Raw genomic sequence first — 27,756 nt, 5'->3', positions numbered from 1 at the left:
TTTTGAAATAAAAAAAGACTTTCCTCATATACAAGAGATATAACATCTTCTGTTTATAGTTCAAAAGAAAATGCACAAAAATATATTGGCCGGTCGGTTGTGCTGTAAGGATTTGGTTCACTAAGTAGAATTGTGCTAAAATAACACTTTTTTTTTGTTTAAACATCCTCTCAGTTTCCCTCCTTCAACATAGGACCCCATTTAAACCCCCCTTTTCTGTCTTTTCTTTCTCTCCCTCCTTCTGCACACTCTTGGTATTAGTGCAGGGGCAGGGCTTATCACTCACCCCTCCTTCACTTCAGTGAGAGAGAGAAAAAACAATAGACTTTAATCACTCATGTGGCCACAGCAGAGAAGCTGCCAGCATTAGACTGAGGTCGAGAGAGTGAGAGAGAGAAAGAAAGAGACTGTTTGTGTGTGTTGGGAAACAGCAATTGTGGACTTCTAAACACAGATTTGTCAGACTGTTTCCACTTCACACGAATGGACAAAAGGTCACACCCTGGAAAACCGCAAGTGATAATGCCCTTCTGTGACAGATAAGTAAACACACAGGCCTGCTATCACAGGAGCACCGGGTCTATAGACCTGAGCATGTTTGGGCAAACTGCACGGACATCATGATCTCACACTATCCGCTGGCATCGCTGCTCCCCTGGACACCCATCCCATACTGTCTGGACCTAGATGGGGAGGGAGGGGTGGCCCTGCAGAGGTACCAACCACGGTCACCAGAGAGCAGCCCTCGTTGCTGGGTAGGTCACTTACATTTATCTGAAGACTGCTGTGATGTATTTCATTGTAGCTAGTGCTCGTTTGGTGGTTTGCCTTCAGCATGTGAATGGACTTTTGCATTGTTTTTTGGGGTCTTTCAAAGATATAAGATTAATCCAACGTTAAATGACCTGTAGATTGATTTGTATTAAACTTATATTGAGTTGGTTTTTAGTCTCCAAAAAGATGTAAGCATGCAGAAGGAATTAATTGTACTCAAGCAGCAGTCTGAAAGTTGCATTACACACTGCAATAGTTATACCTTGCTTTCTCAAGCAAGAGCACAAATTTAAAATACACTTATAGGTGAATTCTATCTAAGAATTGGCCAATAAATGCACCAAAACTATTTTTTAAATACTTCTGACTAACTACACAACGTGTATCACAACGTGCAAAACTTATCATATGGACAATCAGTCTGTAGCCAGCAGGCTGGTTTAAGTATAACACAGTAAGTTGTAGCCTGTAGGGTTAGGGTGTTTGATTCACTAAAAATAACCGATTTAAAAGAATCATTTACTCGAGAATCACACTACGCTGGTGGAGTTTAATGTTTTTGATTCACAAAAAAAGAACTGATTTATAATGGTTGTTTGGTCGGGAATCAGACTGCACCGGTCGGTCGCCCTGTAAGGATTTGTTTCACTAAAAAGAACCGGCTCATAAGAATCGTTCATTGGAAATGGATTGCCACTTGTCGCGCTGTATGGATTTGGTTCACTTGAACCGGCTCATAAGAGTCATTCATTCAAGAGTCGGACAACAATGGTCGCTGTATGATAGTGTGCCTTGAAACGGAAAATTCGTTCTGGTAATTTAATGTTTTTAATGTGAACTTTAGTGTATAAAATTTCCTCAGACAAGTAGGCTAGTCTAGGCTATATTAAATTTTTTAAAACGTGTTAATACCGATAGATGCCAGTGGGAGGAACTTGTTTAATGAATGTAAGTTTGTTTGTGTGTGTGTGTGTGTGTGTGTGTGTATTGACCTCCTTGTTGTTCATAATGGGACTCAGGTAAACCTATTTGTAGCCTATTTCTGCAATGCTGTTCACATCACTTCAACTAAAATGTCTACATTACCACTTTTGAATGTGAGCCAGTCCATTCAGGAAAGGCTGAATCAGAGGTGAAAAGGAAAAACAACAATAGACCTAAATGTTTTTTCTCAAGAAAGCCCCTAGACCACATAACCACATATTAACAGAATATCATAATATGATAATATGATAGTATGTGTGTGTGTGTGTGTGTGTGTTTGTGTGTATGTGGTGGTGGTAATGGTGGTGTGTGTGGGTTTCAGAGCGGGAAAAGCTCTCTCTGTCAGCACTTTTTCAATAGTCATACACTGGAGCTAACCGCTGGTGACTCCGTCTGTCTGGTCAGCACTGACCAGAACAGTGAGTTTCAATTCAGGGAAATAGCATGATTGTATTATACAGAAGAGACTCATAACATAACATACTCATAACATAGCATCATAACATACTCGCTGGAGGGAGCACACAGATTTGGGCAGTAAGATAAGTGATGGATTCTGAGAGGGAGATGGTGAGGGAATGGGAGTATGTGTGTGTATTTTACAGCTTATGTTAAGCGGCTTCAATGTATATCTGTGAATTTACATAGCAGACTTGTCCGAAAAATTGCACAGTGTGCTAGGGGTCAGTGGAAATGTTAATAAATTATTTTTTTTTTTAGTAAAATATGTATAAGTAAAATATAATATCTATAAACACAAAATAAGTTGCAATATACATAACTTTACATAATAATAATAATAATGTTCTTCTAACAATGAGGTCCTAGAGAGCCCCCCCCCCCCCAAATAAATACTTTATATGCTTTATTCTTTTTAAATTAAATGTAGACTTTGGTACTATTTATATTTGAAACATAGATGGCCTAAATTTTTGTGGGTAGTATGTTATGCTCTGGGAGAATAGCTCATAGTTAGATAAAGAGAGAAAGAGAGAGATCCATCCTTATCCAACATCCTGACTCAAGTCTCTTCCTCTCACACTGGAGAGTTTCCGAGTATTGTTTCTCTGACAGCATATTGTTCCTTTGACAGTGAGGCCATAGAGCGCTCCCTCATCACTTTACCCTACGCTCACCCATGAAGTCCAGTCCACACACATATTCAACATAGTTCACACACACACACACACACACACACACACACACACACACACACACACACACACACACACACACACACACACACACACACACACACACACACACACACAGACTCTCACATCCATTCAAACACATTAAATTAAATACCAAACTTGCAGATATGCGCACATACATAGACCAACACAAAATGACTTTGTCTCCCACAAACATCCCACAGATCTGAAACTCTCATTTCACGATTATGCCATATGGGACCCCCGGCCACCCTTCACCTCAGCCATGACGTTCTCACTCCCTCTCTAGTTATCTTGGAAAGACTTCACATGATTATTTTTCCCTTCCCCAACTGCTTCAAACTGGAAAATCCTTCATTCTACTCATTCAGAGACAAGAGAGGGTTGCATACTGCTTCAACTTTCACGTTTTTATCACTTAAACCCTTTTACAGCTTTGCTGTACTCACATATCCTTAACCACTGCTTTGCTACAGTTACAAAAACTGGTTGTTAAAGTTTGATAGGGCCTTCATGGTCGTTAATTGCTTTGTTTTTGTGGTTTTAATGATGAAGATGGTGGCTAAAGTTCAAGTAAGATGGGTCAGGTCGCTCTGGATACCTCCTTGCACATTCTACCAGCTATAAATGCTGATATAGCTGCTGATTTTCTGCTTGACGCAGCAAAGCCTCGGCACAAACTTTGTAGTCAACTGATCAAGGACTGGGGTCATTGCACTCATATATTCAGCCTATATGGCACAGTCCTGTTGCTGACATTCACTCATGAAGAAGTCAATATGGGTCAGTGCCATCACACATTGAGGAAGCTTTGCGCAGGCTGCAAGCGCGTGTCTGGAATTATGCTGAATATAGGAATCGCAAACAAAGCATTCTCTGTTTCTGCATCACTTCTCTTTTTGGAATCTACTGTTGTGGATGTTTGTTAAAAGCGACACTGATGGTTAGTTGCTAGCCGTTGTTTCCTTGCTTGCGTTCACTGAGTCACGCGTTGTAATGGAGGATCTGACTCATTACTTCAGAGACAGTTTTGCAACTGGTAACAAGAAAGCACGAGGCCTACTAGAGCTTATGCAAGTGCTTTAGTAGAATGAAACACTGTAAATTTGACAAAAAGAGATTGAGTGTTCAGAGTTGTGGCCTATTAGTGGTTAGTGCACATGCAGACAGATGTGGTGCTTATATAGGAGATGCAGGTTTGAATCTGGCTTATGTTGCAATCCAATTACCTCTCACATCTTGATAATTTCATGTCCCTTCCCTGCTGTCTCTGCCAAAAAATGACCAAAAATGCATAGATCAAGGTATAATGATAAGGATGGTTTACTGGTGCTGTTTAATCAATTTACATAATTTACAAACATTTTAAGCTTCCGAAAACATTTGGTTTTCCGTTGTTTATTCTATATTGAAAAATCTTCTTATTTAAAATGTATCTAAAATATCTTGCAAATATATGTTTCCACAAATATATCTAAAAAATCGATCAGATAATAAGTACCAAAAAAAACTAAATAAAAGAAAAAACAGTAATAATCACAAAAAAAAACGTAAATACATTAAAAAACATAAATATTCTCAAATATTATTACAATTTAAAATAACCTTTTGTTTTTAATATATATTTTTAAATTTTAATGTATTTTGAAATATAGTTTTTTTCCCTGTTATTTTAACATATTGTATATCTTTAAATATATTTCAAGATGTAATTTATTCTTGTACAGGCAACAGTGTCACATGATCCTTCAAAAATCATTCTAATATGTTGATTTGATGTTCAGGAAACATTTCTATTATCAAGGTTGAAAACAGTTGTGCTGTTAATATTTTGTCGAAAGCATGATGAAAGATTCTTTTATTAAAAGAAAGTTCAAAAGAACATTTATTTGATCTATTAAAAAAAAAAAAACCTTACTGACCCCAAACTTTTGAATAGTTGCATAAACAGATGTAGCAATAGAGCTTTTCCTAATATTGCATGCGCTTTAAGTATTATAAATGGATAGCATTCTCCATAAATGTGTCAGTCTGCATGACTGAACTATTGAACTTCCAGGGTGGAGTTTGGTTCAATGAGTGTATGATAATGGAACAAGTTATTAAAGCTGCTACCTCAGTCTGACAGTATGATGCCTCAGGCTGAAGTCCAAAGATGACAAATCACTCAACTGGGGCAGAAAATTTATACCCCTCTTGTATAGAGCAGGGGGTTATACAGAGCAGACCAGTGAGTGTGAATGTGTGTATCTGGCATAATGGAGAAACAAGTGTGTGAGGAATGGTGTGTGTGTGTGTGTGTGTGTGTGTGTGTGTGTGTGTGTGTGTGTGTGTGTGTGTGTGTGTGTGTGTGTGTGTGTGTGTGTGTGTGTGTGTGTGTGTGTGTGTGTGTGTGTGTAAAGAAATTGTGCTTGAGTGTGTTTGCCCAGTAAATTCTGGGAGGTCTGTGAATCTTCTTAGCTGTGGTAGTTGACAGGTGTGGAGCCACTCAGGTCACTGCAGCAGTTACACAAACACACACAGTCCTCTTTAGCCTCACACAGCAAAAAACAACAGCTCCTTCCTCCCAACTACAGCCCATCCATTCATTCCCTCTTTCTACCCCCGTGGCTGGCCTGATCCCTGTCATGTGGCCTGGCTTACTGCCCCCTCTGTCAGAACAGTAGAAGAGGAAAAAAGAAGGGATGGAGGGGTTGAAACTCAAGCAGACAGGATCAGGCACAGTGTTGAAGTTATTTAATTGTCTGAAGTTATTTATCTGATCAGCAAACACTCCTAGCAGACTGAATCAGCAGAATCACAGTCAGACATACTGTGATCCATCCATCCATCCATCCATCCATCCATCTGTTTATGATTATGGTGGCAGATGGTTTTGCTAACGTGGGGGTCCAAACCAGACTTACCACACTAGCTAATTAAAGCTTATTCGCTCTAGGTCTGAGGGGAAGATTAATGACACCTACTGACTCGCCGCAAACAACTGGCCACCATATTAGTAATCAAAGGATGCCGTCCAGGATTTTCTGTTTTTGACCAATCACTGAGCGTATTAAACCCATACTTGAATGATTATAATAATCTTAATGCTGACTGTATAATCAGTCTGCCACAGTTCCTGTCAGGTTCTGTTATTATGATACTCTAAACACAGGACAGACCTCTGGAAAAACGGATTTTGGTTTTTCATTTCAGGGGTCTTTCATTTCCAGCTGAGTATGGTTAAGTATGCACAATATATTGTATTGTATTTTTTATTGGTGAATGGCTACTAATTAATAACCAGATGACCCAGATGTTTCACATAAATCTAGAAAAACATTGTGGTAAATTTAAGGTCGATATATTAAACACTGCTGGTAAGGAGAAGATTGCACCATACTGAATAATTAACAAAAGAGAGAGTGGCATGTTTCTTGGATTCAGTGTAAAACACTGAAATTGCCATTTGGAACAGATCATAACTCTTAGCCATAAAATTATTGTTCATTCTGTTCTGTGCTGACGTTGCAAACTCTGAGCAGAATCATGTCACACTGCCCTCTACTGGGCATGCAAACAGGTATTGAGGTACATTAACACTCACTTTCTCTCCTTCTTTCATTCATTTTCTTGTCTTGAGATTCTGAGAAATGATTTTCTGTCAGAGTCTTTCACAGTTCCAGCCATTTGATGCTAACAGATGTTTGACCACACATTTCACAATGACAGAGTTTCCACTGTGGCATAGCCTGTGCTTCTTCTGATGGTGCTCAGTGAGGAAGATGCTGCTCTCTTCTTTGTTTTGTTTCAGTTTTCTTTCATCTGAAAACCCCAGAAGCTACTCAAGGACTTTCAGTTCTTCATTCAGCTCTCTTGGTTGATTACAGTAATGTTTCGGTGATATTAAGTGATTTTGATTTATAAGGCGGAAAAGAAAACAGCTCACTCAGAAAAGGGAAATGAATGAAAATAGAGAAATGAACAAAAATTGTTTGTTTTGTTCAGAATGGAATACTAGCACACTGCATTTTATACACTCAAAAAGCATATTTAACAACATTCAATTATGCATGTTTATTTGTTTATCTTATATGAAAACAAATAGTCATTTAGCCTTTTTAAAAACTCATGAGTTAAAACATTTCTACATTTGGCAAGAAAAAATATGGATTTTTAATTCATCACATTGAAATGGAAGGTCAGGTGGAGCTCATTGCATTATAGGATACAGTATTTCATGCACTGTGATTTTTTTGTATATTGCATGTTTATAGGCCATTTGGGTATGATGCATATGATGACATTTGCATTCTTCAAAAATATACATACGTCATACTTCAGAAAGTGTAGTATGCCAGGAAGTGTTGTATAGTTGCACACTGCCTTTAAAAATTTTGAGGTCAATAAAAACATTTTTAAATAAATTAATACTATTTTTCAACAAGGACACATTAATCAAATTGAACAAAAAATGATCAAAAAAATACTAAATACATTTATAATGTTACAAAAGGTTTCAAAGAAAAGATGTTCTTTTGAACTTTATATTCTTTATAGAAACTTTAAAGAATGTTATCAATCTTTAAACAGATGTTTATTAAGCAGCAAATCAGCATATTAGAAATTTAGAATTTCTGAAGAATCATGTGACACTGAAGACTGGAGTAATGGCTGTTGAAAATTCAGCTTAGTTATCACAGGAATAAATTATATTTCAAAAACAGATATTTTATGTTCTAATAATATTTGAAAACATTGCCCTTTTTTGATCAAATAAATGCATAAAACATCAAAAACTCACTTTGTCGACTCCAACCTTTGACCCAAAGTTTTCACTTGTGTTAGATTGTGTTGATTTCTTGTGAAGTTGATTTAAAAAGAAACCAAACAGAATTTTGAAAATGATCTCGCAGTGTCATGGCAACAAGGGATCATAGATTCTTGAGAATGACTCTGTGACTCACAGATTAAAGTGTAAATAATGTTGAGCTTTGTAGCAGACGGCGCTTCTGCAAATAACAACCTCCAGGAAGGACTTGTGTTCCCTGGCCCATCATAACACAGAGAGATATGCCACCACTGAAGGCTCCTTCCCAGCGCCCTCTAGCTCCAGCTCTCTCTGTCTGTGTCAGCTCAGCTTATAACTCTTCTGACACTGGTGCAACACAGCAGTCCAAAATCTGACCGTAAATCTTCCCATACATACAGAATGGACTAAACTCGCGTTTTCTTTATCTGTCAGGTTTTTGCGGGTGCCTTTGGCAGTGTAGACATGATAGCTGGCTAGTCGGTCAGGTAAAATGACGGACGACAGGCACACAGAGTTGGGAGGCTGCAGGCAGGAAGTGGGAGATTTCCTGGAATGTGTGTTTTTTCCCCCACAGTGGTGCAATAACAGCAGTCTCGTTACTCATGACGATGTGCTCCATAGCTTTACAGGCCTTGTGCGTATGTGTGTTTACATGTATTGTGTGTGTGAGTCCACCGCAGGAGGAGAGACTAACTGGAGACTGCGATTGTACTCTAGGTAGGTTTAGATTCAGTATTTCGCTATTGGTGTCGACAGAACAGAAATCCTCAGCCTCCCTAGGAGTCTAAACATGCTCCCTAAGATTTCCTCTAAGCCTGTTTCCTAAGCTCACCCCCCATGCCTCCCCACCTGAAAATAAACACCAGAAAATCCCTCAACAAATTAAATATTTTGCTCTGTATATGCCTATAGGGATAATTCACCCCAAAATAAAAAATCCACTGTCATCATTCATTAACGTTCATTTCCCTAAACCTGTATGATTTTCTGTTTTTCTCAGAGCACGAAAGGAGATGTTAGGCCAGATGTTCATGGTATCTCATGTTAGGCCGGAACTTCATGCTGCTCTTTTTCATACAGTGAAAGTGAATGTTAAGCGTTATATATAAAAAAAGACAAAAATACCAAACATGTGAGATGTGTTGATGTACTTATATTCACTTAAAACACTCTTCTGACGCACTAGTTTATTTTGCCTTCTAACAAAAATGAGATGGTTTTTTTTTTATGAATAGAAAAATTCAAATTATCAGATTTTTTTTACAGTGTAAAAGTCTTGACTGTCACTAAAAAAAAAATTAAATAAACATTAATAAAAAAAAAAAAAATATATATATTAATAAAAAAAAGTAAGAAAAAAACAACCAAAAAAAAAACTTACTGACCTTGAACGATGCATCACAGAAGAATGAAAATTCCCAACACAGCATCAAATTATTCACCATGTTTGATAGCATTCTGTGGCAGAAATACCCATATACCATTACATTTTGATTTTTTTTTTTTAAATAAATGGTGCATGTGATATGCATGTTTTAGGGCATGTGAAAAAAAATCATGAGTTTGGAACCAAATAAAGGGGAATAATTATTTTTTAAGGGACAGTGTCCTTAAATGAAGACAAAGGTTTGGCGAACTATTGCTTAAACAGGTTGCATTTCCACAAATTAGTGGTCAGTCAGTATAGATTTACTGTAGTTCCCACACCTTGAATGTAATCAAATGATACAGAGTGTTCCTTTAGAGATTGGCATCACTACTGCTGTGGTGGTTGTGCATATAGATACACACTATCTCTATCTATTCCCTAGGGCTATAGCAGTGTATGAGATCAGAGGTGGTGTGTGTGTGTGTGTGCACGTCAGCCATGTTCAGCCCAAGCGTCTGCCATTTGTCAGACCTTGTTGTCGTGCACTGCAATGACATCACTCCCTTTTGAAAGCAAACAGCTATCCCTTGAGGGGGACGAAGAGGTCATGACCTCTCCCACTACTTCTCCATGCTTCCCAGAGCCCCCGAGAAGCAACTGAGTAGAGGACACCCAGTCAGACTGGCCTGGGAACTGGAGCGGATCCCAGAGAATGAGGGTTTCCCCTCTGGAGCCCCATTGCCCTCACTGACCGGCTTTCACTCACCGGACCACTCCTTTGTATGTCAAACACACTTATTGAATTTGTTGTGACTGTAGGCATGACGTTGAGGGTGATGTACTGTAGTTTGGTTTGAGGGAGTCATGTGATAGGTTGTCATGGTTCTCCTGTGGTTACTCGCATGCATTTTACTAATACAATCTTGGTCCTGGTTTTTAGAATGTTAACCACAGTAAAGGATATTAACCGCAGGGATTAACCATAGCGCTTGACTAAATTCCATGAAATTCTAGATTGAAAATGATTTGCTCGTTGACTAGACTCAACAACATTTTGGTTTTATTTTGAAAAGTGACTTCAAAAACAACCTCTTAAAGTGCTATACAAATTATTATTGTTGACATTTTTAATAGCTTCTAATTAAAATGGTTCTGATGTTCCCCAGAACAGTTTTGTGAGATACATTTGATCTAATTTAATCTATTTTCTTAACTAATTCATTAACATCAACACAGGACAAGAACAAGCTAGATTTAAGGACAAATAGCAACATGCCAACCTGTGATCAATTAAAAAAAATTATAAGATATATTAGTCTAGTACATTTCTTTTGATGTTTTACTAGTAGTCAATAGGTTACTCTTCTCTAGAGGAGTATACAGTTACCTAATTTGGTTAGGAAAGTCCTTCAGGTGGACCCCCCCCCCCAAAAAAAAAAAATCACAATAAAATCACAATATTTGTTACTTTTTTGAATTTTTTATTTATTTGTTTATTTGTTGTAAATATAGTAGTTAACATAAACTAACAATGAAAAATACTTTTAAAGCAATTATTAATTAGTAAATGTTAATTTCAGAATTTACTAATATATTATTAAAATCAAAAGTTATATTCATTTTAGTTGTATCTAATGTATTGCTCATTGCTAATTTTAGATTAATGGATTAATAAATGAACTATTGTATAAAAAACTATTGTAAAGTACTGCCAATAGCACTTTCTCCTGTGCTACTCTTTTAGTTCAAATATTCTCTGCTGAATGGCTAAATAACAGAATAAAACCTATACTATTTTATATATACTAAATGTTTGTGATTGAGCAACATTGCCTGTAAAATGTATTTAGTTTGAGGGAGTACTCTTAGAATCTGTCTTCACAAAACTAGCCCTTGAGGTTTATGATCTCACTGCTGGCCTCGTTAAGATGGAAGGAAAGGGCAGAAAGCATTGAAATGCTTTCTTTTGTGTTCCCCAGTGCCGCTGCAGGAACGATCACACTGATTCTCTATGGCGTCTTAATTGTCCTCTAGGAAGCATACGTGTAGCTGGACATGTGAGAGCCTGAGTTTGTGTGTGAGAATGAACGGCCACATGACACCTGCTTATTTCCACCTTGTCTCCACTGGGTTCAAACAAATGAAAAGACAGACGTCCTGCACATAAGGGACATAATGGAAAATCCCTTCATCCAGACAATCAACTACAGCATCAGCCTTCCTCATATTGTCTCTTTGAGTTCAGCCATCCAATCATATTAGAATCTTTCCATCTTAAAAATAGATTGGGTACTTGGTTGAGTCCATTGATTGTTGATTGGATGGAGGCAGATCTGAATGCAAACTTGCAGTAGATTGTAAGAAAATGGCAGAGTTTAAGACTAAATTAGTTTTGGTTTTTGGCCAGGACTCCCTGGTAGGAGAGATTTACATCTCAATGGAATAATTCCTGGTAAAATAATAATAATAATAATAAATAAACTTAAAGGAAAAATAAAAATGATTGGAGAAGTCTGATATGTCACCAGAGAAAAGCAATTTCACCAGAAGATCAAGTTAAGATATTTTAATTAAGAATTATGAGGTGAAAAAAGAAAGAAAGGAAGGAAGAAAGGAAAATAAACATACATGGAACACAATAAGATCAACGCATGCATTCAGAAATAATTTAATGGCACGATTAGCCTCCTACAGACTACAAACATGATAATCAATATTTAAATTAATTGTTTAATTTTACCTTATAGTCTACTAGCCTACTATTTAGAGAGCTATCATCACCATCATCTTACACTGTATGATAAAAGAAAACAGCTTGAACATTCTGCTAAACAGCAACTACTTTTCACAAACACAATACAATTCTGGAGTCACATGAGGGTGACTAGATGATAGACTTTTCATTTTTGCGTGCACTGTCCGTTCTCGTGCGTTTTAAAACGTTCTTCGGTGTTAATGTTGATGCTCAGTGCTAATCTATGATGTTGTACAAAGTTATTTAAAAAATGTACGCAGCATTCCAAAATAAAAAGGAATAGAAAGCGAACTAGGCTACTACAGCGGGAGGGAGGGAGAGAGAGTGCAGTGGGCGGAGTTGTGTCATTCACTAAGCGGGGGTGGACTGCAGAGCCAGAGGGAGGGAGCGAGGGGAGCAGCAGCTTGCAGAGATCTGTGACGGGCTCTGTATGTGTGTGCGCGCTGCGCTGGAGGAGGACAATTCACACAGGATAGCTCTGCGTACTATACTTGAAAACATTTTACCTTTTCTCGCTGGACTTGGGCTGTGTTCTAATGCCGCTTCCGGACGATGAAAGAGGCCCTCACCATGAAGTTCGCTTGGAAAGCTAAAATGGTAAGAAGTTGCGTTTCGTTCACCCTCTGCACACTGTTGATTTAGCGGCTTTGAGCTCCCAGAGAAAAAGACAGGAGCGGGAGGGGGGAAATAGAGCTTGGAGTGGAGGATAAAGAAGAGTTTGAGAGGGGAGGGGGTCGTGGGGAATATAAATAATGCTGTTAAATTACATTTTACTGCAGTAATATGTCTCACCCCTCTGTTTATGATCCACACGCTGATTTGGATCTGAAAGTCTCCACGTAGGCGGTGGTTCCCGTTAGTTTCTCACTCTAGAAATACTTCTACTTTCATGATGAACAGCCTCCAGGCTGCAGACGAAAACAAAGCGGACAGATGGGCTTAAACCCACTTGTTATTGATGTTATCGGTGAGGGATTGTTTCTCATGGACTTTGGGGTTGTGTTGTTTTTGTGTGCAGGCTGTAGGGGGTAGAAAACGTCTCTGTTTGGGATGATAACATGGTCAGCATCCTTTCATTGTTTGTTTATAGGATTTTAGGGACCTAAACAGAGTCCTCAACTGTCCCACAGCTTTTAAAGTCCATTCGTTGTAATGCTTTTTCAGGGCTTTCATTATTGTTAAAAATATAGTGTTTAAGTTATTTCACAATATAAAGTCTCAGTCAATTTGAATTGACAATGCACTATACTTACTAAGTAGTTAAGTACTTATTTTCATGGTTTTTATCAGATATTTATTACATTTACATATCAGATAGATGCTTTAGATATGTATTCAAAGTATTTTTCATCAGTTTTTGCAATCTCTAGGAGTAGAACCCATGGAATTGGCATTGCTCTTTATTATTATTACTATTATTAATATTATTATTATTAATAGTTTAGCATCAGCAAAAAATAAAAGCAATAAATATTAATAAAATTAATTAATAAATAAATAATAAGAAAAAGCCAGTGATAAAAAAAATAATAGTTTATAATACAATAGAACTGAATAAATTAAAGCTAAGATAATTAAAGATAATAATCCTAACCTCAAAAATCTAATCTGATCGCATGTGGCCACTGTACTAGTACTCCACTTTTTTTTTATTTCAAAGAAAAACTATTTTGTTTCTTCATGTGTAGCCCCACCCTCTCCAATATCTGCCTGTGCTACTGAGCAGGCTTTCAAAGCCGCTTTGGAAAACATTTCTTCCAGTACAAAGGGGCAGCACAGTGCATAGATTGTGGACTCGGCAGGGTCCGGGCAGCGGGTGAGAAGACCTCCTACCATTGTTTTTGAGTGCGGACTGCATGACTCATCCAGCTGAGTATTTCTCTGAACGCACTGTACAGGAAACGGCCCGGAAAATGCAGACAGACTGATCCAATTCATTTAAGGGACAGTTACTCTTTCAGGCACATAAAACTGCAGGCGTAGTCTGGATGTGCTGCAATAGTGAAAAAGCTCAGTAGGGAGATGTTTGTAATGTCAGGGTTAATCACTTTGAAAGGAATGTACATATGGTCTTTTAAAACTACACATTGTAGAAATTCAGAAATACAGAAAGGTTCAGAAATACTTTTTGGGACTCAAGAGACCTGGATACACTTGTTGGACATATTTAGCACGGCTTTGGATGAATTCACATAGTAATGCAATGACAGGTCCATGATGGCACAGTGCAACCTGACTTTTTCCAGACTTCTGGAATCTTTTTGGAAAAAGTCTGGTAACATCGTTAGTGAAACAGCAATATTTCACAAATGCCTTTAGGTGCATTTTTTAGTGTACATGAAAGCAACAGTTTATTAAACATCTAAACATCTGTATTCATTTAAAGTCTTCCCACAGTATCTTGAGTATGCACTGCAAAAATAAGTAAATAACCATCTTAATGTCTTATGAGATCGCGTAAAAAGGTTAACAATAGTTTTTCAGACCTAAACTAGTCTTCATATGTCTTAAATATAAGTGTTTTTTTGTTTTTAAGTTTTTTTCTTTCATGTTTTTTGATTAAGATTTGTAATTTTCTTATTTATTTGCACTCTAAGGAGACTTGTCTTTAAAGTGGACCTATTATGCTCCTTTTTACAAGATGTAAAATAAGTCTCTGAAGTCCCCAGAGTGTGTATGTGAAGTTTTGGCTCAAAATACCCCACAGATAATTTTTTATAGCTTGTTAAAATTGCCACTTTTAGGGTATGAGCCAAAACACCCGTTTTTTGTGTGTCCCCCATTAAATGCAAATGATTGAGCTGGTGCTCCTGGCGCCCTTTCAGAAAAGGGTGGAGCTTCAAGAGCTCAAGCGTCAGCAAACAAATAAACATTCCACTATTAGTACAAGCCTGTTATCTTTACAGAAAACGTGTTCAGTTTAAAAGTCAGTCATCTGATTGTACTGTGCATAATAAATTATAATTTATGAATTACACAGACGAAAAGCAAGGTGCGAAAAAAATAATGACAACTGGTCTCATTGTGTCTTAGCTGCTATCACAAACTATAAAAGTCCCACAAGCGGATGAATTCACATTGCTTTCATATGCAATTTTTAACTACCACATTCCTATTTACGATTGTTCTGGTATAGCATGTGAAGGCAGCACCAGTGAAAACAGGCATAGCTTTAGCCACATTAGCCTTTAATATTATATATGATACTTACTTTGTCTGGAGCTGATGTTCATGCGTGAAGCATTGGTATTGATCCCTAAACATATAGGTGACTTTACCGATTTTTTTTCCAGGATATTTCCTTCAAAAATGAAATTTAACCAGTGTGCTCAGCAGCTCAGATGGAGGGAGTCTATGGAGACTCCTATGTTCATTGGTGCATCATATATCTCCAGCAGCTAACACTACATCAAGAAAACAGTAATGTCGCACTGCTGCTTCTCACTCAGGGCTGTGTCTATGCTAATAGGGCAGAGAGCATCACAAATGGGCGGGACTTTTTCCTTATGGTGACATGTACATAGGGAGAAATCTGGAACTCCTCATTTGGAGAGACTGTTTATAATTTATTGGGATTATAAAAAAATGAGTGGGTGGATTTGTACCATTATAGGCTGGTTGTTTTCACACACTGCGGCCATTGTTTGAACTGTGTTCAGACAACTTATGAAAGTGAGTTTTGCATAATAGGTCTCCTATGAAGCTGGCATTTTCTAAATGTTATTTCTTTTTATTTAACCTCATAATTTTTTTAATTAAAATCTTTTCAATCGAATGCAAGTTCGCATTTAGATCTTCTGTCATCCTAATTCCTGACCCCGTTTTTTTTCTTTTCAATAATCCATTTCACTCATATACGTCACAATGCTAAAGAAAAGATCTTCCACTACTTCCATTTGATAGTGACTTTAATGGAGGTTATAGACAAATTTATTTTGGATATGAGAGACTGTGCAGGATTTCGTATATCACAGCTCTACTTTAGTATTATTGACTAAAGTATGCAAAATTTATTGATATTCTCTGTCTGACAGTTTAATATGAAAGTTAAGCTGTGCACAGCCTGAAAGGCTCCACTCACCCAGACACTTAATGTTGGTCATCCCATTATACTGTTTGCATTTGTGTGTCTGACTGAGAAAGCTTATGTGTGTGTATGTATATGTTTACAGACTAGTTTGGTTCTTGAACCCTAAGACTGGGTGGAGAAATCCTTCACTGTTAAGAATCTGTCAAAGCTCTTCGGCTGATTTTTAAAACACCATGCCAGCTCTGATCTCATTTCTCTTCTCTCCCCCTCTTTCTGTCTCCTTCCTCCAAATGAGTTATCATTTTCTCTCCTCCACTCACTCCCTGTCAGTCTTTTGATACTAAAATTTAAAGTCAGAGTTCCTGTTTATGCTTAACTGAGACATGTTGTTCCCCAGTTGTACACCATGACATTCCAAATGGAGTAACATTGATTGTTTTCTCCCTCTGCAGAGCTCTGTGCAGGACTGGGGAGAGGAGGTCGAGGAAGGAGCCATATACAACGTGACGCTGAAGAGGGTCCAAATCCAGCAGGCGGCTAACAAAGGCGCAAGATGGCTGGGGGTGAGAGGAGGCCTTTGATCTGAATGCACTTCCACTCTTTATTTAAAGAAGCACTTCGGCTGCCCATGCTTGGCCGGACAGACAGTAGGGCATATTAAGGGTGACCTTGTAAAGCTTTTATGGTTTACGGATGTATTTAGTTGTGGTCGCAAGAAAACGCATAAAACTTTCTATAGAGTTATTTGTTTGGTAAAAGTAAAAGCCAAAAATGAAAGTCACCATTTATTCACATTAATGTCATTCCAAACCTGTATGACTTACTTTCTTATACACAAAAGATGATTTTTTTTTTTTTAATGTCTCAGTCGTGTTGTTTTGAACCCCATTGGCTTTTATTATATGGACAAAAACACTCTTCAAATTACCTTCTTTTTGTTTTCCTTAATGTTATCCCTACTTGTGTGTTTTAGTGACAGGAAAACATTAAACTCTGTTCTCTGTTTCACATTTTCAACCAAAAATTTGCTGCATGAATTTCAAGGTTTATACAACATTGTTATTTTATGAAGGCATGCTGTTATGGCTCCGTTCCGAATTACAGTGGTCAATATGGTATAATCTGTTGTTTTAACCGTGAATACCGTTTTCCATAACACCCTTCTGAATCAACATTAAAAAAACAAAGCACTTTAGAGCTTATTTGATTTCCATAGGGCTTTAGTTTGTTGTAACAAAGCTGTTTCTACACTAAATGATATCGAGTGAAAACCCAGTTAATTTAATGTAGAATCATTTTATAGGTGTGACATTCATGATTTCAAAAGCAAGTTCGCTTTACAGTAATCATGGTACAAAAATTTAAACAGAAATTTGTTTGACATTGCAATTAAAAGAAAGCACGTCTTACTTTTTGACACCAGTTAGAGCCCTGTTTCAGAGAGTTCATGGTGTTTAATGTTTGACCTAGTTTTAGGGACTGCAACTCAATCGTTTTATTTTTTCGCCTAGAAGATTTAGTATTTTTGCTGATTCAGTGACATTCACCTTTTTGTGGCCTACTTTTAAATCACTTATTTTTGTGCGAACCATATTTTTTTCAACTAATGAAGCATTTTTAAGAAGTCTGCCGACTTTCCAGCACGTCTCAGAGAGCGAGGAGGAGGGTTGCTCTGATTAAAAGCAGATTGTAGAGTTTCCTGTTGTAGCGTGCTTGCACTATCAAGGTCTAGTTCTTTTTCTTCCCCTGTTTATTTCTGCTTTTCTCTCTGTTTCTCTACATGATACTTGAGTGCATGCTTTAGAATTGACCTCAAAGTATTTTCCTCTCCTTCTCCTTTGCTCTCTCAGGCGGAGGGTGACCGCTTGCCCCCAGGTCACACAGTCAGCCAGTTGGATACGTGTAAGATCAGGAGTATCCGGGCGGGGACACTGGAACGTTTGGTAGAGACACTCCTCACAGCTTTCGGTGATAATGACCTGACCTACACCAGCATCTTCCTCTCCACGTACAGGGCCTTTGCTACTACACAGAGTGTGCTGGAGTTGCTGCTGGACAGGTGTGTACTCTTGTGTACTTGTTTTTGATTGAACACATCATAAATGCCAGGTGGGCTGTTTTGAATGTTCATGTTTGCATGCATGCTTAGTGAAGAGAGGTCGCATTTTGTGGTCACGCAGCTAAGCAAGTACAAATGCCCATCTGGCATTCCTGGTATTAATGTAAACACAGTTGGTTAAGTTGCGTTAATGTAAACAGGTTAAACAAAAAATTAGAAAATAGTATAAGGAAAAATAGTAGATGTACAGGGTTCACACTGTACCAGGGATTTTTTTAAAGTCTGATTTCCAGGTCTGGAAAATTCATGGAAATAAATAAAATGTCACGGTGGAAGTGTCAGTGGTCAATAAAATTTTTTTTTCTAGTTATGCTCACTCCCTCGAGTATTTCCTTCACTGGATATTGCTTTTTGTAACAAATGCTTTTTTATATCACAAGTAACTGGAAAAATCATAGTAATTTATTTAACTGAAAATGTGGGAAACCTATCCCTATCTATGCAATATACTTCCTAGTTTAAATGCATCAAAGTATTATTTTATTACTAAAAATTATTTTATGTTATTGTTGTATTTTCACACCTGATGTTTTATATTTTATATTGCTTGTTTTTAATTAAAATATTGCTTGGATATTAAAAAATCTTAACTAATTAAAAGTGGACTACATGGGAAAGATTAAGTAATAAAAAATAGTAATTAAAAATAATATGACCACTTCACACAACTTTTTTGGGGGGGGGGTCCTTGTTCAGTGGTTACTGCCTTTACCATTTGTCAGAATGCTCACAGGTTGGTTTCTGTCTTGGTTCTCAGGTATGGTAGTTTTGAGGATTGTGAGGGGGAGCGTAACCAGTGTCGGACTGGAGAGAGCAGAGTTGCTGTGAGAACGTGAGTTCCGTCATCATCATGGTTATCTGTGCCGCTGTATCTGCAGTGACTTCTGAGCAGCTCTCGTGTTTGTTGTTTAATTTCCATGGAAACTTAAAAATAGAGGTCAAACACTGTGATGTTGTGTGCATGTGTGTGTGTGAGTTTAGAAGCAACTGGAAATAAAAGGGATCTGATGAACGGTGGTGCATGGTTGCTGCATGAATCACAGCATTGCAGCTGATTTATACAATGAGAGATTCCCTCACTGGTTTTCTCTGGTTTATACAAACATCTATGTGTTCTTATTCTTTTTTTTTCAGTGCTTTGGCCTCTATTCTAAGAGCCTGGTTGGATCAGTGTCCAGAGGACTTCCAGGAACCTCCATCATATCCGAGCTTGCATCGTGTGCTGGGTTTCCTGCAAAAGGCCATGCCAGGCTCAGAGCCAATGCGCCGGGCTCAGAGTCTGCTAGAACAATTGCGTGTCCAGACCAGCCTAGAGAACGAGAGTGAAGGTAAGACATATCGGGTTACTGTTAATAATTTTATCCATTCCATCTAACTTCTTGTCTATTCATGTTTGTTCTGTCTTCCTGTGCTTACAAAACACCTGCTGTCCATTTGTTGCAGGAGGCTTTCAGTACAACAACCCTTTCTGCATTGGGGAAGAGGAGGAAGTGGAAATCGATTTGCAGGAGGACTTCTTCTCCTTCAAGGTTGACATTGTAGCAGAGCAGCTGACTTACATGGATGCGGTGAGAGAGAGAAACCTAGATTAAATCAGTACTAAGGGAACGTGAAATATTATTTTGTACTTTCTTTGGCTCAAGCTATGAAATATTTCCTTCTTTCCACAGCTGTTGTTTAAGAAAGTGGTCCCTCATCACTGTTTGGGTGCCATCTGGTCTCAGCGTGATAAAAAGGATGGCAAACAGAGCGCGCCCACCATCCGTGCCACCATCACCCAGTTTAATGCAGTAACGGCGTGCGTGGTCAGCACCATCCTCCGTCAGCGGCAGATGCGCCCGCATTTGCGTGCTCGCATCATCCAGCGCTGGATCGACATTGCACAGGTGCATAACCCAACACACACATTTACACGGTCACACCTCCCAGTATGACTTATGTTTTGTTCATGTTTAAACCTGTCCACCTCAGGCTCATTCGAGCTAAATCAGTCTGCAGTGCTTTAGTGTTGTACTTCAGATAAAGATAAAGCCTGATGTTGATCTGAAATATAGTTTTTCAAAAGCCATTTACTGTTCTTGGTGCATTTGGGTAAAGACTGACACCTAATCTATTTCTTTGTAAGACATAACTGTTTTAGATGAGATCTAGATAAACCAAAGTAGACATAATAATGACTTTCAACCTCCCAAAGGATTTCTGATAAAGTCTCATTAGGACCATTTGTAAATGAAAATGTATAAACATGGATCAACATGTTCTCAGGAGTGTCGCATTCACAAGAACTTCTCATCTCTGAGAGCCATCGTATCAGCGCTGCAGTCCAACCCCATCTACAGACTGAAGAGAGTGTGGGCCTCTGTTTCCAAGTAAGTTCTGTCAATAAATAAGCCCCTCAGTCAATTCTTGATTTCTAAAAAATATACAGACTGGTGAAATTATTCAGATCCTTTCAATAACATTGGTTATGTTTGCCTGTTATGTTATGATTCCTAGTGAAGTCTCTAAATGAATGCCATTCAAAAGTATGGGATCACTATTATTTATTTATTTGAAATGTACACTTTTATTCAGCAAGGATGCATTCCATTGATCAATTTAAAATGATACAAAATATTTTTATTTTAATGTACAATGTGTAATGCACAATCATTTTCAAGTGATAATAATAAGAAATGTTATTGAGTACCAAATCAGCATATTAAAATGATTTCTGAAGGATCATGTGACACTGCATTAATAACATCCAAAAAAAAATCATCTTTTCCAACACAGCAACAATATACATACTATTGAATATATATATTAAAATGGGAAAGAGTTATTCTAACATTGTAATGCTCTTTCACAGCATTACTGTTGTTACTGTATTTATGTCAAATAAATGTTACCTTTGACAAACATAAAAGTCCAACTTTTGAATGGTTGTGTATTCTGTAATGTTTTTTGATATGATATCAGGAATGACATGCTCTGAGATTGTTTTTGTTTCACTCTGCAACTTTAGAGATAGTATGCAGATTTTTGAAGAGCTTTCCGATATTTTCTCTGACCAGAACAATTACCTTACAAGCAGGGAACTGCTAATGAGGGTGAGCTCATGCGCACGTCTCTCTTTTTCAGTTCTGTTTTCTTGCACAGAGGCATTTAAATTAGCTTTTCCCAATAACTAGGCCCAAGTAATATAAAAAATTATAATAAATAAATTACATTTTTAAATTTTGCCTGTTGTGGTTGAATTTTGAAAATGTGTTTGTTATATTTTAGGCTAATTTGATGATGCTTTCATGTACAATAAGAGTGTAGTAGTTTCAATTCTATTTAACACAAAAAAGTAGAAAATGGAGATAATTCTGCCAATTCCTCCTGTGCCTGCCAAAAACTAATGATATCTCTGATCTTCACAGGAGGGCACCTCAAAATTTGCCAGTCTGGACAGCTGTGCCAAAGATCACCAGAAAAGATCCCACAAGAGACTGCAGTTACAGAAAGAGATGGTGAGTTCTTAAAAAACAAAACCACAACAACTCAAAAAAACTAGTGTCAGCATATACTGATTACAGAACAAGTGTTAAATATTGTGTTTAAAATGTGTCATGTTACCTTAAAGCTAACAAAAATATATCTTAACTTTTTGTCTCCAGGGTGCCATGCAGGGGACAATTCCATACCTGGGTACATTTCTCACAGATTTGACCATGCTTGATACAGCACTGCCTGACCAAGTGGAGGTGAGTCAAGCTGCACATCCAACCACACATTTCCAGACAAAAAGAAAACCTCATAAAGAATTATCTCTGTTATTACTGACCTAACATTCCCAGATCGTTGAGGTTTTCATTACCAAGGTTTATTTGACCTTCATTTGGATGATTAAAATGATGAGGAGAATCTGGGCTAAAGTCTATTTCTGTGCTTCACAGGGAGGACTGATCAATTTCGAAAAGCGGCGTAGAGTAAGTACAACATTCCTTATTATTTGGTTTTTATTATAGTCAAAACATCTGTTGAATCTCTTATTCATTACTACAGGCATTCAGATCTGTGGGAATGTTGAATAAAATCTCTCTTTGCAGGAGTTTGAAGTGATCGCTCAGATTAAGCTCCTGCAGTCTGCGTGCAATAGTTACTGTCTGACCCCAGATCCCGCATTTCTGCGCTGGTTTAAAAGTCAGCCTCAGTACTCAGAGGAGGAGAGGTACACATGTTTTTCACTTTACATGCCTTTTTTCATCTGAATATTATGTAAGTCTCAAAAATAATATTTCTGTCTTATTTTCCTGCAGCTATGCGCTGTCTTGCGAAGTTGAAGGACTGGGAGACAACAGCCCAACGTCACCAAAACCTCGCAAGAGTATGGTGAAGAGATTAAGCCTGTGAGTGATCTAAAAGCAAAATCTTGATGTCTAAATTGATCATATTTTATTCTTAGGACCCCATTAAATCAAAATTACAGATCTGTGACTCAATAGCCCATGTCTGGTAACTTTTATGCTAATAAAAGTTTAATTAAAATTAAGTACATAAATGTGTTTAAAAATTTACATTTTGCCATCACAGGAATAAAATATTAAAATATAGTTATTTAAAAATATATGAAAATAGAAAACGGAGAGTTTCAATAACATTTCACAATTTTACAGTTTTTACTGCATTTTTAATTTAAAGAAAGGAAGCCTTGATGAGCATAAAAGCACAGTCTTACCGACCCAAAACTTATCTTTTGAATTATATTGCATATTCAAAGAGGATGACAAATTCTAATCATTTATTTAATGTCTGTTTTTGTCTTTCCAATCTCACTAGACTCTTCTTAGGAACAGAATCCACGAACACAAGCTCTCCTGTAAGAGAGAGTCCTCGATCGCCTCCTACTGGCAGCTCTGGGGAGAGCATGGACTCTGTCAGCGTGTCTTCCAGTGACTCTAGTCCCTCAGAGGGTGAAGGCATGACACCCACACACTCTATAGACACTCATCTGAAGAAGGTACATACAACTTCATTCATGACCAAATTATTGATATACTATTGTATTAAAATAATGTATTAAATACACATCTGTTTGGTTTCCATAGCAGTCCGATTCTTCCTCCTGCACCTCATTGCACTCCATGGACACCTTCTCTTCTACAGCCAGTGCTTCCATATCTCTGGCCTCCCCAACCCTGCCCAGGCCCCCCTGCATGCACCACCGCTCGATCTCGTTGACGCCCATGTCCCCCACATCACCTGGATTTTCTCCTGCCTATAACACACAAGCTCAGGATGCATGCATCATCCGAGTAAGCCTTGAACAGGGAAACGGAAACCTCTACAAGAGTATCATGGTTAGTGAGGAATTAAATATTATTAATCTACATTTATCAGTGTGCACAGTCTATTCTTGCTTATATTGGACCATTGTTAATATATCGGTCAGATATTATGATTATTTACTGATAGACTACCTGCAAGCGTTATTTGTAAACTAAAACTAAAACCATAAAAAAAACATTCTCTTTACTTGAAATTATATAAATGGTAGCTGAAATATATTTTATTATAGCAAGTTGCTATCATTTCTCATTTAAATTTAGTCTTACTTGATGTACTAAAATTACTAAAATGAAAACTGAAATAAAAATTAATAGATATTACAAACTACAAAAAAAAAGACAAAACAAAATTACTAAAACTTTAACTAAAATTAAAATGGAAAATAAAATAATAAATTCTGATTCAAAATAAAAACTATAACATTATCTCAATGATACATCCAAACCCACGCAGCAGTTTAAGAGTTGTCTTATATTAAATGTTATTTAAAAATACTAATTATTATTGTTTTCTAGTGTAACTAAAATGTGTTTCAAATCAGGCAGACATGCCTGTTAAAAAAATTAATACATTTGATTTAAAACTGTGGTCAAATATCATGAGATAAATTGTGATTTATTTTATTTTATTGACAGCCACAGAATTTATCAGAAATAAATAAAAGCAAAACTGCTTATAATTTTGTGGTATAGTGTTAATCTCCTTCATCCTTGCAATGTACATAAGTTCAGAGTGCTGTAGAAATTATTCAAATTCAATACTTAATAAAAATCATCATTATTAATACTGAATTTTAAAACGTTTCTCATCAGGTTTATACATCCAACATATTATTATAATATGTTATATAATATGAAATAAATAGAAATGTTATAAAAAATTATATAAATATTTCCAGATAATATTTTAGGGATTTAATTTGGCTTTAGTACAATGACAATATAACAGCCAATTATTTAAATATTTATTTTTATAATATAACATCTATAAAAACGTGCAGAAAATGTGCTGTTTTCCATAGGATCCTCATATTTAGAGTTTTTTGGAAAAAGCTTTAAAATCCCTGTTCTAACAGCACTAAATTAAGAGAGAGAAGACATTCTGATGTAAAATGCTTCATTGTTTCTCCATGCAGCTGACCAGTCAGGACAAAACTCCGGCTGTGGTCTCCCGAGCCATGGCCAAACACAACCTGGAGGGTGAGCAAGCCGCTGACTACGAGCTGGTGCAGGTCATCTCTGAGGAGAGAGGTACGACATTAAAACTTGTGTACCTGGCACATTATGAAATGTTGTTTAGGTTTCTTATGGTGGAATGCCATCGTCACAATCTCAGTCTTTTTTCCCTCTTTCTCCAGAATTGGTCATCCCCGACAACGCCAACGTGTTTTATGCCATGAGCACATCTTCGAACTTTGACTTCCTATTGCGTCTGCGTGGTTCTGAGGGGAGGCCGGTTCAGCTGCGCAGTCGTTGCAGCTCCACACTACCACGCACACAGCAACGCTCCAGTCTGTCCCTCAGGCTCAGCAAGGTCACACTGTGACCTCTGACCTTTTTTGGACCAGAACAGGCTTTGTAAAAAGACTACAGCAGGTGGAGTACTAGAAAATGGCCTTTAAAGACTATTTCAAGGGGAGTTTATTGACTTCAGAAACATTTCAGATCTCATGTTCTTCCATGCTGCCTTTTGAAATTAAAGGCTTGTGTTAATAGTAGCATGTGCCTCCACCTCCTCACCTGGCCCACAAAAGACACATCCCATCCTCCCTTTTGCTGGATATTTTGCACAAGTGCAGGAGAGTCTCCTGCTCCTCATCAGTATTTGCATAACAGCACATCTCTTCCTAGCCAAGAGGCCTACACGACTTCCTCAGAGAGAAAGAGGGGAACGAAAGAAGCTGTGGGAAGAGAAGTACAACGACAACCATGTTGCCTTTATCAACGGTAATGATGGAACTCTTGCATCAGTATTGAAGATGAACTGCAGTCGCGGTGATGTCATCATCAACGTATCCTTCTCCTGTCCACTTGTGCACTGTGTGGACAATGTGGATTGTATCCCTAGACTTAAAGTGCTTAGACTGGCTCACTAAGAATCCATTAATTTCCATCTTTAAGTGCAAAATGGAGAAAAGAACAACCGTTTCCTTTAGATATCACAAACGGTAGGTATCTATGATGAAAAAAGATGTATGAAGTTATTTTTTCTGCCTATTCTAAGCATTTTATCTCTATTTCTGTGTTTCTTATATTGTGAGCTGTGTGACGAATGCAGAAAATATGCATTCTGATTGGTTCCAGCTTGGTTTTATCAAGTCTGTGGTGTTTCCTTTCACGATTGGATCCATGTTGTGTCTTTAAGGTGTGGTCACACAGCACCAATAGGATGGGTTTCTGTTAGGAAACCTGGATTGAGCTGCCTTCCTCTATGAAAGTGCACTTGCTATAGAGTGGGCGGAGTCAATAGGTGTGTACTAAAAAGAGCACTTGGTCCACTTTTTGTAGCTTTCCTCTCTTCTGTCTTCAAGCATCACTATATTAATGATATGCTTTTCTTTTTGTTTCTTTTTTATACGTATGTTTTTGTAAGAGATGAAGAAGTATCCATGATATCTATTAAAAAAGTTTTTAAAAGATTTTGTTAACTAAAAGAGAAAAAAAAGCTGTGAAATATGAGTGTGTGATTGTAAAGTGAGCATTAAAACAAGTCAGTCATTTCCATCAACCAGCACAATAATTCACTCTCATTGTACCCCCATCACCCTAGAAGATGTTTTCCAGAGCATGTTAGACATGTTACTTCTGTGCACCAGGTGAATATCACAAAAACTGGTTTTACACTAAAACAAAAAGTTTTACACTGAGGCATATTGTTTCAACACCAAATTGTTTCAATAGTTTCTAAAGGCTTGTGGAATTTTTGCCTTAATCCCTCTACATAATTCCTATAAATTTGTTAATCTGGTATGAAATAATCATTAGTTGGCCCTGACTCCTGGTAATATGTCAACAGATGTACTACAGAATGTGCCAAACATGCCTTTTTTTGCCTTTTGTTCTCTCACACTAATTAAGAAACTTATGTTTGTTACACTGAACACGTAAGACTTTGATGACACTAACAGTTTTTCAACAAGGTTAAAATGTAGTGTTTTAACAGTAGTGGGGGCAGCAGTGTTTGTATTTTGATTAATTTGTCTTAATTCAAATTTATTCAGCACTTGTGAATTTTCTCCATTCTTTATTTTGAATATTTCTTCACTACCAAAGAATTGTACAGAGAGTCAGTGAATATATTATTATCGTTATGATGTTTTGTAATTTGAATATTACTTTTCATGAATTAAATGGAGACTCTCTGAAAGTACTGTGCATGTTGACTGAAATTCACTTTGCTTGCATCACATAAATATTGAAATTAACATTGATTAATAAATGCTTTAGAAGTATTTTTTTATTAGGCTATTAGTCACATTAACTAATATAGTTAACTAATGTTAACAAATGGAACCTTGTTGTGTTAGCAAAAATAGTTTTTGGTATTTAAAATAAAGTAAATATAAATATTAAAATATAGGGGAAGTCGTGGCCTAATGGTTAGAGAGTCGGACTCCCAATCGAAGGGTTGTGAGTTCGAGTCTCGGGCCGGCAGGAATTGTGGGTGGGGGGAGTGCATGTACAGTTCTCTCTCCACCTTCAATACCACGACTTAGGTGCCCTTGAGCAAGGCATCGAATCCCCCCAACTGCTCCCGGGCGCCGCAGCATAAAATGGCTGCCCACTGCTCCGGGTGTGTGTTCACAGTGTGTGTGTGTGTTCACTGCTCTGTGTGTGTGCACTTCGGATGGGTTAAATGAAGTCAACAAAAATTTGAAATGTTTCACACAAACTAAGTTTAAAAAAACAAATATTAGATGAGAAAACTTCATTCAAAATTCAACAAAAATTTGAAATGTTGCCTATACACTAAGTTGAAGAAACTAAAATGAAATTAAACCTATACTGAAATAAATAAAAAATAAAAAATGAGAAAAGTTAATCTGAAAATTACTGAAACTTAAGATGAAAACTGGAAATAGAAAAAAAGTTAATAAAATCTAGAATAGTACATAACTGAGTTACTTCTAAAATAACATTGTGCTTTCACACAGATTACTCAAGTCAGTACTCACGGTGGATGCTTTGACAAATGTACTGTACACGTCACCACTGCATTACTCATCACCATTATCTCATGATTAGCAGAAGTGTAGAGGCAGCTTTTTTTTTTTTTTTTACAACTGGTTTCAAATCTGAGTTGTAAACACCATTGTCATGGAGGGACAGGCCTGGATTATGGACCAAGTGCCTCAGAGGCCTCTCAGAGCCTCAAAAAACTCATTCTGTGCAGTTCGAGATCTCCATAGATGTTAGGTCACACCTCAGATGAACTCAAAAGGT

General features: G+C 37.3%; 1 protein-coding gene across 2 annotated transcripts; it reads left to right on the top strand.

The window, feature by feature from the left end:
* The first annotated feature begins 340 nt into the window (after positions 1 to 340).
* On the top strand, positions 341 to 26,683 carry rgl1 (ral guanine nucleotide dissociation stimulator-like 1). 2 transcript variants are annotated; one of them, XM_042728911.1, is made up of 18 exons: positions 341 to 755; positions 16,332 to 16,442; positions 17,730 to 17,938; positions 18,756 to 18,830; positions 19,133 to 19,326; positions 19,442 to 19,566; positions 19,669 to 19,884; positions 20,264 to 20,367; positions 21,006 to 21,090; positions 21,406 to 21,495; positions 21,643 to 21,729; positions 21,922 to 21,954; positions 22,075 to 22,196; positions 22,285 to 22,374; positions 22,805 to 22,985; positions 23,074 to 23,325; positions 24,450 to 24,564; positions 24,672 to 26,683. In XM_042728911.1, the coding sequence occupies exons 1-18, from the start codon at positions 621 to 623 to the stop codon at positions 24,857 to 24,859; spliced, it is 2,412 nt and encodes an 803-aa protein (XP_042584845.1). In that variant the 5' UTR covers positions 341 to 620; the 3' UTR covers positions 24,860 to 26,683. The 2 variants fall into 2 exon arrangements, with proteins under 2 accessions (XP_042584845.1, XP_042584846.1); XM_042728912.1 differs by lacking the exon at positions 341 to 755 and adding an exon at positions 12,220 to 12,446.
* Positions 26,684 to 27,756: the final 1,073 nt, after the last annotated feature.

The sequence above is a fragment of the Cyprinus carpio genome, chromosome B8 (assembly GCF_018340385.1).
Source record: "Cyprinus carpio isolate SPL01 chromosome B8, ASM1834038v1, whole genome shotgun sequence".
NCBI lineage: Eukaryota > Metazoa > Chordata > Actinopteri > Cypriniformes > Cyprinidae > Cyprinus > Cyprinus carpio.
This window is presented reverse-complemented; position numbering and strand designations above follow the sequence as displayed.